The following is a 14,317-nucleotide window of genomic DNA, read 5'->3' on the forward strand; positions in this document are numbered from 1 at the left end:
CAGCCGTTGGTTCCTACTGATCTTTAAAACACCCCCCGCAAATATAGTTTTTTTTTTTTTTTTTTTTTTTTCTTTTAACTGTGTAATTTCTTACAACAGCTGGTTGCTGTAAGTTTTCGATAAAAGTTACTCAAACAGGAGGAAATAGTGACTTTGTCAGGGACTATTTCCAGTGGCGAATTAATCCACAAGTATTTACAGCAGTATCACAGTGTGTGTTGGACTGAGTCAAAATACACTACAGTGTGCGTGTTCATAATGAAAGAACATGTCGCCCAGTGTTTTTAATAGTTTTTGGGAACAGTGGAGCTCTATATAGTAAGATATATCAGGCTCTGATAAACAATTAATATCAGTTAGTACGGGACATTTAAATTTGGTTTTGGTCTTTTCATGGGATGCATTGACAATGAGAAAAACAGAATAACACCAGAGATATAGTTTAAAGGACGTAACACAAAACTGCATGCACATCTGTCAGACAGCTGTGCAGGAGAATGAGATTTAAAGAAACTGTTGGCACGAATTTGAATAAAGCAGCAGCTATGGTCCTTAACAACACATCTTTATACTGTGCACCGGCTGCAACAACCAATCACAACAGCAACACCTGAGACGATCACGCATTTAAAACACTACACGGTTATTTAAAATACAAACATAAAAGATCATTAACTGTATATTTCATGCACGGAAAACATGACAATAAATCTCCTGAGTGTTCTATAACCCACAGTTCAACTTCCTGATCTTCCTGAACATCAGCAGGATCATCGTTCAGAAGACCAAGGCCACACATGTGAATCCAAGTGAGACACATCTGTACAGGTAACAAACACTTGGTCATTGTTAGACTGACTCATTACTGTCTCATGTGTTGAGTGTTTGACTTCCTCTCCTGTCATCTGCTGCCCCCTGGAGGAGGCTCCGTCGCTCCACCCTCCTCCTCATCCCTCTGTTTGGGCTTCACTACGTGCTGTTTGCCCTGTTCCCGGATCATGTTGGTGTGGGACCCCGACTCTACCTGGAGTTAGTTTTAGGCTCCTTCCAGGTGACAGATCCATCACATCACTCAAACGATAGATTAATAAGTTATTCAAGTTATTTAGTTATTTGGTGTTCTACTGTATCTGTTGGTCTTTTTAGTCAGTTTTTAAAAGCTAAACTGGTTCCAGCTTCTCATGACTGAGGACTTATTGCTTGTCTTTGTGATATTATGACAGTAAACTGAATATTTTGTGGTTTTCACTTTTCTCTGATATTTTTTAGACCAAAAGAAACGAGATCAGATTAATTGATAATCAAAACAATCGCTAGTTCCAGCTCCAGCTGAAACACCATAAAATACTTTTGATACAAACTGTATTATTGATGCAAAATATTACGGCTGCAATTAATTGTTGTCATTAACGATTAACCTGCTGATTATTTTCTTGATTAATCATTTAGTCTAAAAAACAAAACAAAAAGTCATAAATTGTTAAAAAAAAAAAATCTTGTTATAATCTCCCACAGTTCAACATGGTGTCTTCAAATACCTTGTTTTGTCCGACCACTGATCCAAGAAAACGAAATAAACTCACATCAGAAAGAAAAACTGTAAATCCTTCATTTTCAGAAGAAAATATTTGTCAGTTTGATTGATGTAATTACAACACTTTTAACTTTGACTTTTCATGTTGCAACAGGGTTTTATTGTTGCTGTGTTGTACTGTTTCCTGAACGGAGAGGTAAGCTGAGTTTGTACAAGAAGTTTCTACTACATCAGAGTCTGTTTTGTCAAAACTAACAACAAATAAAAAAAAAATCATTATTGCCCTTCAGGTCCAAAAAGAAATCCAGAGGCTGGGGAGAAATTGCAGACCTGAGACAAACACTAACGTCATCAATCTGCCGACTCAGGAAGACGTTCCTTAAACCCAAAGAAAAACAACTGATTTATTCTTTCACACTGTAGTTTGGTTCTTATTCGTTCTTATTTAACTATTTTTTCTTATTACTTGTATGTAATTTCAGTCTAATTTAGAAAACAACTACTTAGCACTTTTACTTTTCATACTTTAAGGACATTTCACTGATGATACTTTGAACTTTTACTACAGTTTGAACACAGGACTTTAGATTCATTTTAAATGACTATTGGCACTTTTACTGGTGTTAAAGCAGATAAAACACTAATGTACTTTAAGTGTTTCACTTGGAACATGTTCATAAGACAAAATTCATCACTTTGGTTTGATGCATAATATATATGTAATTATTGATTTGTGCTCTGCAACTATTCTCCCTTCACCACATTTTCTTTGTGGAACAGCCCTTCGTGTATTGAACTCTATCATAATAAATAATATTTTCACTGGTGTTCGTTAATTAACTGTTCAAATGAACTTTTCTGTCAAGATCTTGTTGCAACTTCAAACAAGTTCAGTTTATTATAAAGACTTTGAAACTAACAACAATGTTTCTGTAAAATACGGACATCTAGTGGTTGAAATATGACCATACAACTGAGAGCTCTGCAGTTCAAACCCAGTTTTTTTTTTTTACATAAAGAAACATTTCATTTTGCAAAGTCCATGATTTCTTTAATCAGTCTGAAGCAGAGTTAATTAGTTATAATTAAAAAATGATGATTAATTAGCATTAGTCTGTGTTGATTAATAGTGTTTATGTAAAATAATTAATGATCTTACTGGTAATGGTGGAAAGAACTAAGCACCTTTGCACAAGTTGCACCGAAGTAGAATTTTAACATACTTGTATCTTTACTTCAGTATATCTATTTTATTTTACTTTATACTTCACTACATTTCAGATGGAAATGTTGTAAATTTATCTATAAATACAGACATATGTTAAATACATTTAACATAACATGTATTGATAAAAACATAAAATAGTTTGTGAGTTCAGGAGTTCTCTCACTTTAATCATCTAATGACCCCTCAGATATATCTGGCGACCCGACCTGGTGGCCCGACCCCTAGGTTGGGAACCACTGGACTAAACCTAACTGTATATAAAGTAGTTAAAACCACCTCCACCTCGAGCAGCTTCAACAGTAAAATGCTGTTTACACATGAATGCATCAGTATTACTAATCTATTAGTGTCATATACTCTTGCCAAGAGCAGGAAGAGACGCTCAGTGAACATTTTTTTCATCATCATCAGAATACTTTTATGATCCACAGGGAAACCTATTATTTATTTATATATATATATATATATATATTATATATACACATACATTTTTTTTTTCTTAAATGGTTTGTTTATACTTTCATTTACATATATTACATATATTTACATATTTTATCATACTGTCTTTCTATTTGTCTATTTTCATTGTCCTTCTATTCCTCCTATTTTATTTGATTTTTCATCATAAAGCACTTAGAGCTACATCTTGTATGAAAAGGGCTCTATAAAAAGTTTATTATTATCATACTGTATATAATATGTCACTGAGGACAGTTCTCTGCAGAACAAGTGCTTTTAATACTTCAAGTACATTTTGCTGATATTACTTTTTTTTTTTAAAATTGATTTTGACTTTTACTTTTAATTTTTGTATTAAAACTTTTATTTTCGAAAGGTTTTTCTTCCACCTCTGCTTGCAGGAGACGTGAGCCTATTTTTTATGATACATAAACATACACACACACACACACACGTGTGTGTGTGTGTATGTTTATATATGTATGTTTCACTAATGTCTTAATCTCCTCATCAGTTCATATCTGAGCTCTGTCTGCAGTAAAAACGTGGCTCTGGCAGCAGCTCTGTGTACTCAGCCACAGACAAAGACCTCAGGGGCCCCCAGGTACAAAGACACGGCATGAATGAATCTGTGGAGGAACTTCAGAGTAACCCTTTGATTAAATGAATGCTCTGCTGTATAAAACTAAGGAAAACTAAGTCTGACTGCCAAACACTGTGAGTTTGATACGTTCAGTTTGTGTCACAGTGGGAACATCCAGCACGGGAGGAGTTAAACAACTGTCACCAAGAAGAAAAAAAAAAAAAAAAGGGGATCCCTCCCTCCACTTTTCTCGCCTCTGAATGGTCTAACCCCACTGGTTCACATGGCGCCCTCCCCCCATGAGTGTGTGTGTGTATGAGTGTATGTTGTCTTTGCCTTATATAGTGCAGAGTTATCCGGCTGCTCTGCCTTGGGACTGTGAGATTAGGCTGCAGCCAAAGTCGACCACACGACCTCTCCATCTTTGTTCCCCCTGTTTTGATAAGAAGAACATCTCGTGCTAGAACAGCTTCTCTGCTCCACAGGCGGCTCCTCTGTCTTTACCCACTTTACACCGAGTCAGGCAGCTTCAAACACAGGGACAAAAATGAACGGTACGATGGACGGGAACTACGACCACGTTCCTCATGATGGCTCCTTCATGTTTACCTCCGAATCTGTGGGAGAGGGACATCCTGGTGAGTACGACTTCCTCTCCATGCTGCGTTTCACCCACAGCTGTTTCAGACTGGGAGCGAGGAGAAGTGGCCGCGGTGCGTTCAACACTTTTATGTTTCACTGATCATTGATGACTTTGAGGAATGTGCAGAATCCTGAGCGCTGCGCGGAGGCACTGCACCATAAAAAGTTTGAAGAGACACACAGCACTGGTTTGAATTGTGTTCAACTGTGAAATATTTAGATCATGGATCCTGGACTACATGGATATGGCAGTGGAGTTTAGGTCATTATCAAAGAGAAAATTTGCACCATGCTGCATCTGTGGTTTAGGATTTCAATCCAAGTGCAAGCCAGTTCCACTCAAACTTCAAACTTGGGAACTTCAAAAGTTTCCAAGTTCCCTGCTGCTTTGCAAATGAGAGTTAACTGAAAGTTGAAAAATGAGACCAGCTGAGTTAAGTTCACTAAACTGGAGAAAACAAGTTCAAGAAATGCAAAATATTAGGTTGAATTAAAAACTGTTGATTACATTGTATCACATTTTTGTCATGTTTGTCTCCACCTGATGAATCTCAGTCCATGATTCCCTCTCTTTTAGCTCTGTGTTTGGTCTCAACCAGCTCCTGATGGATATCTCTGGCTCTTTAGCTGTTCAATGCTCCACTATGTTCACCAGCTGCTCTCTGACTGTGTCTGTCTGCTGTGGACAGTGGCTTTTTACAGATGTTTCTGTGAAAACATCTGTAAAAAGCTGTCGTGTCCGAACAGATAAACAATGAGCTTAAAACTCACAATGAAGCTGTGTAAAGCCGAGAGAAGTTGCAGATTCAAGAAATAATTCACTACGGTTGACCCCCCTTTGTGTGTGGATTGTTTTAAGATTGTCATTTGATACATTGTTGGCATAAAAATATTGATTACAGCAGCTTTAAGGTGTTAAACAACAAGTTTCCATAATATTTGTTTTCTTCAAATTATTATTACTATACTACTAAAGTATCTCTGGAGAGTGTTAACTGATAAACAATGCATGCTGGGAAGTCTGCTCATGTACTCAATTCAATCAGTTGAGTGAGCTTAAGTAGTATGTTCATTCAACTCAAAAGAAAGTGAGAAAATTAAGTTGAATTGACTTGAGAGAAATAAAACTTTCAGTTAACGATAAAAGATTAGTAGATTCAACTAAATACCTAATTAGGGCTGGGCAATCTGACGCTACTTTGACATATGATCTACGTTATTGGTTCAGTTGCTGCTAACCAGTCTGTTGTTAGCTGCTAAACAGCTAGCCCACTAACTGCAGCTAGAAACATCAGTCCTTGCTCTGCTCTGCAGCCTTTGCGAGTTTGGTGTAGCAGCACACAAACCAGTTCTTCACCGGAGCAGAACAAGAACCAGCGTCACCAGCTGCAGTCCAAGACGGTGGAGTTATAGTCCATCTGCAGGAGAAGAGACCTGCCTGCAGGCAGGGAGACAGGAAGCAGAACAAGCCGGCGTTAGCTGGTTAGCAGCAGCTGAACTTTCAAATCAAAACACTTACATATATCACTTCATAAGTAATTAAATAAGCGCGTACTCCAAACAAACACTCAATATGAACTAAGATACGAATCACAACTTCCAGTCAAGACTTTCACAATAAAATCAGGATGCAGATTGTGATTCAGATTGTGGACTGCGATTCTACTCATACCAGACTGATAATTTGTTCTGTGTGTGGACAGTTTTGGGAGTAAAACATTGTGCTGACGTGCGTGTTATTCAAAAGCAGTACCTCTGTATATGTGAAAATGTAAACGCAGCACTCTGAGCGTATGGTGCCTTGTGAGTTCACGAGGGTAGGAGATACATGTATGTGTGATAATAATAGCAGCTCCGTCAATTTAATGCATGGGTACAAGATTTCTTAAAAGACAGTCCACAAACAAGAGAGAGGGAAGCAAATGTTGGTGAAGCAAAAGTGTGGTATCAGTCCATGCCTCACAGTTTACACACATACGACTGTGCTGCGAAATACAACAACTTTACTGTGTTAGTACAGTAGTTGGTGACAGTGGCAGTGCTTTGATGATCTGAGGTTACTGTGTACCATGTCACATTGGCATAAGGGGGCACTGAGCCAGGGTTATTCATAGTGCTGTAGCTCCTAATAGGACTGATGTGTAGTACTCTGATGGAGCGGTGAAATCTGGTCTGTTCAGGCTCTGCCCAGAGCAGAAATCTGAGCCCAGCAGCAGAAGGTCACACGAGGAAACGACCTGGTAGCTTCAGCTAAAAAGCTCAATGTATCTAAACCCTCTTCTTGTTTTTCCAGATAAGATATGTGATCAGATCAGTGATGCTGTACTGGATGCTCACCTAGAGCAAGACCCTGATGCCAAAGTGGCTTGTGGTGAGTAACGTCCTGTTTTCCGCCACCACTGGGAAGAGTGAATAGTTTTCTAAAAGCTACAGAATATGTTTTTGAATTTACTTTTCTACACCCGACAACTCACCTAGCTGATGTAACTTCTTGATACTTATCGTCAAACTGAAACAGGAGAAGACACGACTTATAGCCTTGATATTAGATCACCTGAAGATGCTACCAGTCAGGAACAAAAATCCATTACAAAGGGATTTGACTGGTGTGAAGCAGTCAAAAATTATAACCAGATGAATTTCTCTGTACAACTTTGCTTGAAAATCTAAGTAAACCAGGAACATCCTCATCCAAATTTCAAGTGATCAGAGAAGAACAGCACAACATTCCTGGTTTGCACTTATGTTGTTGCATGTAAAAAAAAATAAAAAAAAAAAAAAAGAGGAAAGAAATGTCCTCTGTGTGTTCGAACAGAGACGGTGTGCAAGACGGGCATGGTGCTACTCTGTGGTGAGATTACATCCCGGGCCAACGTAGACTACCAGGGCGTGGTGAGAGAAACCATCCGATACATTGGTTACGACAGCTCAGAGAAAGGTGAAGAGGAAAAACACCTGAATCTTTTTTATGTCATGCATGTTTGAAAGCAAACACACTGGACTGGGAATTGGTGTCATGTGTCTGAGTTTAGATTCTGATTTGTCCCGTCTCCACCTCTCCGTCCAGGATTTGATTACAAGACCTGTAACGTGCTGGTGGCTCTGGAGCAGCAGTCCCCCGACATCGCACAGGGAGTTCATATTGATCGTCTGGAGAATGACATCGGAGCCGGAGACCAGGTCATCTACATAAACACAATAACACACCACAACCAGGGAACTAATACTGTCTTTTGGATTCGTTTTCTGTAGAATGAGTCACTAAACCACCATGTTTCTCAATGAGACTCGAAACTATAGAACCAGATGTCAACTTCCGTTAAAAATTTACATTAAAGATGAACTATGACGTCAGAGGCCGTGATGACGACATGACTTGTTAGTCTTGACTCCTCGCTCTTTGTGGACAGGGTCTGATGTTTGGATACGCCACAGATGAGACAGAGGAGTGCATGCCCCTCACCATCGTCCTCGCGCACAAACTCAACGCCAAGATGGCCGAGCTGAGACGAAACGGGACAGTCCCCTGGCTCCGCCCCGACTCCAAGACACAGGTGGGGTGAAGATAAGAAAACTACAGTATACACGCAGTTCAAACGGCCGTAAAATACTGTGTCATGCTTTTACATGAGTGCGGCCCTCACAGCGGGGCAACATTTGTCAGACATGAACACAGCTTCCAACGTCCAAACAAACATCTGGAGAATATGATTGGTAGGCCGCAGCGTCTCTGTAGAACCACAACACTTGTGACACATATTACCTTCACCAAAAAAAAAAAAAAAAAAAAAATGCCGATCCTGTGATTTGAATACTGCACTTGGCCAAATTGCGATTTCAATTATATTCTGATTAATTGTGCAGCCCTACTTTCCTTCATTGGTGTCAAAACATCTCAAAGAACTGCAGATGAAAACTCAGACAGCTGACGAACATGAGTCTGTGTCATTCTTATAAATAAAAGAAATTTCTGAAATCCCATATCTGTAGAGTCCAGAACCCCAGATCCTTATAGTTAGCACTGATCCCAGTTAATTCAGCAGGTAGTGTACCTGCTGAATTAACTGAAATATTAATACCCTCCTTAATGCTCTTATGTACATGATAAAGAATAAAAGGACCAAAACACCTCTTTAAATTCAGGGACATCGTGGTTTGAGTCCAGCCACTGATCCGCCACCCTTCTATAGTGAATACTTTACTCAGTAGTATGTGGGACAGTGATCGCAGTCTCCAGAATGTGCTTACCAGCCGACACTGAGCAGAGTACGCTGGTATGTAACATCTGAGCCGGGAGACGCCTTTTCAACAACACTTTGAGCCTGAGCACTGACACACACATATCATCCTTAGATTCACTGCACACGTGACTCTCACAAGACCCGAGACCTCAGTTGTAAAAACTCAGGCATGAAGAGAGGAAAATTATTTACATTATGGATTACTGTTGAGAATTTGCATCTATTTGCTCGTCTTTTATTCTAATTGAAAATTTAAATGTGCTAAAGCCTCCTCCCTCCCTCCTCATCCAGGTGACAGTTCATTACATCCAGGAAAACGGGGCAGTGATCCCCAAGAGGGTCCACACTGTGGTGATCTCTGTGCAGCACGACGACTACGTCAGTCTGGAGGAGCAGAAGAAAGTCCTGAAGGAGAAGGTGATCAAAGCCGTGGTCCCCTCTAGGTACCTGGACGAGAACACCATCTACCACCTGCAGCCCAGCGGGCGCTTTGTGATCGGCGGGCCACAGGTAACAGAGCCGTCATGGTAACGCTTTTTAATGTGTTTGATCATGAGCCTGATGAAGGAGTCAAAACATGTTGGTCGAACAGTTTAGTTGTTGTTTCTATTTTTTTTTTTTTTTAAATGTCCTGATGTTTGGATTTCAGATTATTTCTGATGCCAGAAATCTACTATCAGCTGATCATTCAAACTTTTACAGTATGGACAAGACGTGAAGATACAAACTCCTGAACTTTGCATAAAATCAGGATTAATGCTCCAAATTATATTATGGAAAGAATTGTACAATTACATTATTAGCTGATTCACAGAAAGTGATAAGTGAAAAATGGTTTAAATCATTTTATCAAAGAAAAACAACAAATATTTGTTGTTTTCAGCTCAATTACAAGGATTGTATCAGATTTATTTATCATTGTAAACTGAATATATAGAGCTAAACCTCCCAAAACAAAGTTTCCTCCCCGCTTCATATGTATCAACGGGAAGTGCATAAAAGAACCCAAACAACAGAACTACTGTGATCTGCCATCCTGAATATTCAACAAGCCTCTTGTAATTTTCCTCAAATGCAAAGCTCTTCTCATCTGAGATGTAACTCACATAAACATGCAGCGGGAGACTAACACTGTGCTGGTTCAAGGGAAATATTTTATATAACCAAAGTGAACCTATCTACGTGAAGCATCACCATGTCACAGCTCATCTTGGATAGCAAAGCCCCTTCTTCTTCATGTAACTTAATATTATTGATCACTCTCAGGTTAACATAAGACAAGGGAAATATAAATATAAATACAAGTAAAATTAACAATCACAACAAAATTTGAGTAAAGTCTCTTTCTAATGATCAGATAAAAAGCAACAAACTAAAACCACTTGAAACCACAAGAGGAAGAGATGCTCAAGACTGATTCAGCTCATACAGAAGTACAGCTCCATCAGCAACAGTCTGCCAGACAAGTACACAACATATGGACTCAGCTGCTACACTCGGGTTATACCAAAGCAAATGAACACACACACATTCAGCGGTAGTAGCGTCACCTGCAGACATGAAGCCATAAACGCCAATAATTCACGTTTAACTCAGACTGCATGTGAACAGCAGCAGCAACGAGCAATAACCACCACCATGCAGCCAGGGTTAGCTTACTCTCGTTGCCAAGAAAACACACTGCGCCGAAACACGTCACAACAACGAATAAAAGCACAAACAGAAGATACTCACTGTTACTGTAGCTCAGACCGGGTGTCATGGCGAGTTGAAATCTGGTGAACAGGCCGCTGACGGAGCGGAGGTGACCGGTATCATGAACCGAAGGCTGCGACAACCTGCTGGTCATTACGGAGGAGGAAGATGGCGGAACCGTGAAGCTCACCTGCTGCAAGCAAACAAACTCAGGTGGAAGAGTGACAATGACAAAGTGTCCGGTTGTAGTTCCCGCGGTAAACACCTAAATGAATATGACTGGATGTTGCAGCTGTGAATGAGCCAATCGTCGTAATTCATACTGCAAACGGGGCTTGAGCCAATCAACCAATAGAAACGACTCATAACCAAACCGGATGTAAAAGAGTCCTTTCACAATTAAATCCACATTTCCTACTTAAAGATGCAGCATTGTGTTTTTTACACTTCTTTTTAGACTTTTTTTTCTCTCTCTCTCTCTCCAGCCTTTATTGGAAAACATTCAAATATACATACAATGCAAACATGTGCTACAAGAGTAATGATAGTAAAATAAATACAAGTTGTAAAAAATTATAAAAATAAGTATAATGGAAATAAGAGGATTTTAAGAAAAGTGGATAGACTCAATGTGCTGTTTGACCTCCTTTGTGAAAACCAAGAAGTTTGACTCTTTACCTGTAAATTTGTATTTGTAAATATGAAATTAGGCCAGTAAAATTAAAAGATGAATTCATGCTTCCAGAGTAATATAACATTGTTATAAACACTTCAGTTGCTGTTATTCCAAAAAAGAAATTCTCACACGTTCGTCGTTCCCCTGCAGGGCGACGCTGGAGTGACAGGCAGGAAGATCATCGTCGACACATATGGTGGCTGGGGGGCCCACGGTGGCGGGGCCTTCTCTGGGAAGGACTACACCAAGGTGGACCGCTCGGCTGCCTACGCCGCCCGCTGGGTGGCCAAGTCTCTGGTGAAGGCCAAACTGTGCAGGAGGGTGCTGGTGCAGGTGAAACCACCCCCCAACAAATCTTCCCACAACTCATAAGGGATCATGTTTATCTGATGTGGATCTTGGTTTAATGTGGCTCAGCTTTCACATCTTCTTGGTGATTTTGGAAGATCAAAGTGTATCTGCTGTATTTGCAAATGCCTTAAAGTCTCCAGTATTTTATCCTCACAAGATAATGTTAACCCCTGGAGCTCATCTTAGGATAACAGAGAAGTATCTCAGCTGCTTTGTTAAAAAAAATCTCACCTACACCCATTGACTGTAAATGTACTTTGGTCTGGGTTGTTTTTTGACAGATGTTCCCTGAACACCTCTCCTGCAGGCAATGGGTAGAGCTAGCTACAGCACACACCATCAGGGGCAACACTTGGGGCATTTTTGGGGCAGCAGCAGTGAACTGTATAGAGTCTTAATGGGAGGTTTAAGGGGGTTTATAGTTGTCATTGCAAAATGTGCCAATATGAGGGACCATCAGGGGCCCTTTTACCCCTTAGGGGCCCCAAACATTTGCCTGGTTTGCCTTTCCTCTGCCATGTGCACAAAGCCATCTCCATACAGAAATGGCTTCCCCAGTTTAGTGTGGAAGATCTGGTCTGCACCTTTAGGATGACCTGGTGCGATTCACAGATTCACTGATTCACTGATTCACTGTGTCTCTTGTCTTTTATTTTCAGGTGGCGTATGCGATCGGCGTAGCTCATCCCCTGTCCATCTCCCTCTTCACCTACGGCTCCTCTCCGAAGACGGAGACGGAGCTTCTACAGATCGTCAACAAAAACTTTGACCTCAGACCCGGCGTCATCGTCAGGTCAGTGTTAAAGTCATGAGGTTCGATTGGTGTGTTGCATGACAACACTTCACCCTGGAGAGCTGAACATGGCTTTGTTGCTTGTTTGGACTTTAGGGACCTGGACCTGAAGAGACCAATCTACCAGAAGACGGCCTGCTACGGACACTTTGGCAGGAAGGAGTTTCCCTGGGAAGTCCCAAAGAACCTTAACTTCTAGTGTATCTACTGTATGTACCAGTGTGTGCGTGTGCGTGTGTGTGTGTGTGTGTGTGTGTGAGTGAGTGAGTGAGTGAGTGAGTGAGCGTGTGTGTGTGTGTGTGAAGAGAGTGTCAGTGATTTATAGACAGCTGTCCTCGCGCTCCTGTAACCCAGTAAGAGAAAGGCAGCTGCCAGTGAACAGGGGAGGGGATGGAGGGATGGGTCGGGGTGGAGGTGCAGATAATCTCTGGTCTTGGTTCACCTGGGAGTGGACAGTGGGGAGGGGGAGGGAGGGGGAGAGGACAGGAGAGGGGGGGGGGGGGGGGGGGGGTTCATCTGTAATTTATGACTCTGCAGCCCCTCAATAGTAACAAGAAATATGAGAGAGCTACTTGGTATTTCTGTCCCGTAGATGCAGAGCTCAGTCACATGGCTGCAGGTTGGTTCACACCTTAACAGGTTTTTCTGTCCAGAAATAAGTGAATGACCAAAATCTGAAGGGAGAACAGCCACAAGTACTTCAACAGAGACATTTCACCGTAACGTCTTAAGAACAATCTGATAATCTAGTATTTTTATATGACAGATCCTGGACAGTGCGAGTGTCTGCAGGCGTTAGTGTTAAACTGGACGATATAAACCTTTCAGACATGTAACACACCATAACTAAAGTAGGTTTTTTTTATCAGTCTTGGTGTTTTGTTTCTCAGCATGAAATCAAACCGGTAGCCTGAATCTACTACTTTCTTATGCTGTTGTTTCTTAAGTTTAAGATTAAATTGCATACAAACCTGATCTGCAGACACTTCACCTACACAAACCACCTGCAAAACAAAGATGAGACAAGATCCTAGAAGGAGGAGAGGAAGATTCCCCAAAGAACTTAGAACCACGAGTTGTGAATCATTTTTGTTTCCAGAGCTCTTGTTGTTTCACTTTTCAGTAAGAAGTCAATGCACAAACGTGTGTTTTGAATAAACTGTCATAGCTTCTCTAAAGCCTCCTCCAAGCTCCATAAAATATTGTTTAGGTTTCATATTATTTTGTATGAAAACACAATGAATTTCCTCAGGACCTGCAAACACTTGATCTGCACCAAAGTCGACTACAAATCAAAGATGAAATTTTTTTTTTTAATCTAAAACCTTTAAATTTATTACATCCGGTACAAAAGGTCTTAATGTTTTCTTTTTCTGTAAGAAATCAATGCACAGATCTGTGTTCTGAACATTGTTCTTCCAAGGTTGATGTTTGAGGTGACACTGTCATGAGTTTTCTATGATTTGTTACAAAAACATCATCAACACCTGCAGACAGTTTTCAGAGGTCTTCATTCAGAAATAAATGCATAAACCTGTACTATAACTGTACTACTATACTCCCTCTAGAGCTTCCTCTAAGGTCCATGTTTAAGTTCGATATTGGGCGTTCAAATGGTTTCAAATTTTTATAAAGACCTGCAGAAAAAAGCAAAGATGAGATGTGATCTCAGGAGGGGAGATGAAGACGCCCTAAAGACGCTGTAGATGTCTGGCTGCTGGTAAAGTTTCTGCAGGATGATCTAACGTATGTTACAGTAGAAAGTCTTAATAGTTTTTAGAGCTGCGATGTTTAGTTTTCCATAGGAAATCGATGCACAAACCAGTGGTCTAAATATACTGTTATATTCCCTGAGATGATACAGCTGTTTCTCAGTTTACATCATTTGGTACCAAAACAGGGAGAATCTATAGAGACCTGCAGACACTTAGAAAAACAAAGATGAGGAGTGATCTCATTAAATGTCCCAAAGAAGTTTAAAAAAAAAACAAAAAAAAAAACTGTGAATCTATGACTTCTCATTCTGTTCATGTCATTCGTTCTGGAAAATGATGTAAATATGATTTTTCAACAATAAAACCTTTTAACAACAGCAAGTGTTTCATTTTCCCTGAA

At 40.2% G+C, this 14,317-nt stretch overlaps 2 protein-coding genes across 2 annotated transcripts in view; both read left to right on the forward strand.

Moving 5' to 3' along the window:
* LOC111219577 (vasoactive intestinal polypeptide receptor 1-like) overlaps positions 1–3,631 on the forward strand; it is a 7,544-nt gene extending 3,913 nt beyond the window's left edge. The window contains exons 10-13 of the mRNA XM_022742295.1: positions 737–828; positions 922–1,051; positions 1,689–1,730; positions 3,623–3,631. Of these exons, the coding sequence (XP_022598016.1) occupies positions 737–828; positions 922–1,051; positions 1,689–1,730; positions 3,623–3,631 (273 nt within the window). The remainder of the gene's footprint in view (positions 1–736; positions 829–921; positions 1,052–1,688; positions 1,731–3,622) is intronic.
* A 675-nt stretch (positions 3,632–4,306) lies between these two features.
* LOC111219559 (S-adenosylmethionine synthase-like) lies at positions 4,307–12,401 on the forward strand. The gene is made up of 9 exons (XM_022742277.1): positions 4,307–4,442; positions 6,740–6,817; positions 7,262–7,384; positions 7,514–7,626; positions 7,857–8,000; positions 8,979–9,197; positions 11,209–11,391; positions 12,069–12,202; positions 12,299–12,401. The coding sequence occupies exons 1-9, from the start codon at positions 4,352–4,354 to the stop codon at positions 12,399–12,401; spliced, it is 1,188 nt and encodes a 395-aa protein (XP_022597998.1). The 5' UTR covers positions 4,307–4,351.
* Positions 12,402–14,317: the final 1,916 nt, after the last annotated feature.

This window comes from Seriola dumerili, unplaced genomic scaffold (assembly GCF_002260705.1).
Source record: "Seriola dumerili isolate Sdu_G_001 unplaced genomic scaffold, Sdu_1.0 BDQW01000068.1, whole genome shotgun sequence".
Classification (NCBI taxonomy): Eukaryota; Metazoa; Chordata; class Actinopteri; order Carangiformes; family Carangidae; genus Seriola; species Seriola dumerili.

Coding starts and splice junctions, on each gene's coding strand:
- LOC111219559 (XM_022742277.1), top strand. CDS start 4,352: ATGAACGGTACGATGGACGGGAACTACGACCACGTTCCTCATGATGGC. Junction 4,443..6,739: donor TGTGGGAGAGGGACATCCTG/GTGAGTACGACT, acceptor TTGTTTTTCCAG/ATAAGATATGTGATCAGATC. Junction 6,818..7,261: donor TGATGCCAAAGTGGCTTGTG/GTGAGTAACGTC, acceptor GTGTTCGAACAG/AGACGGTGTGCAAGACGGGC.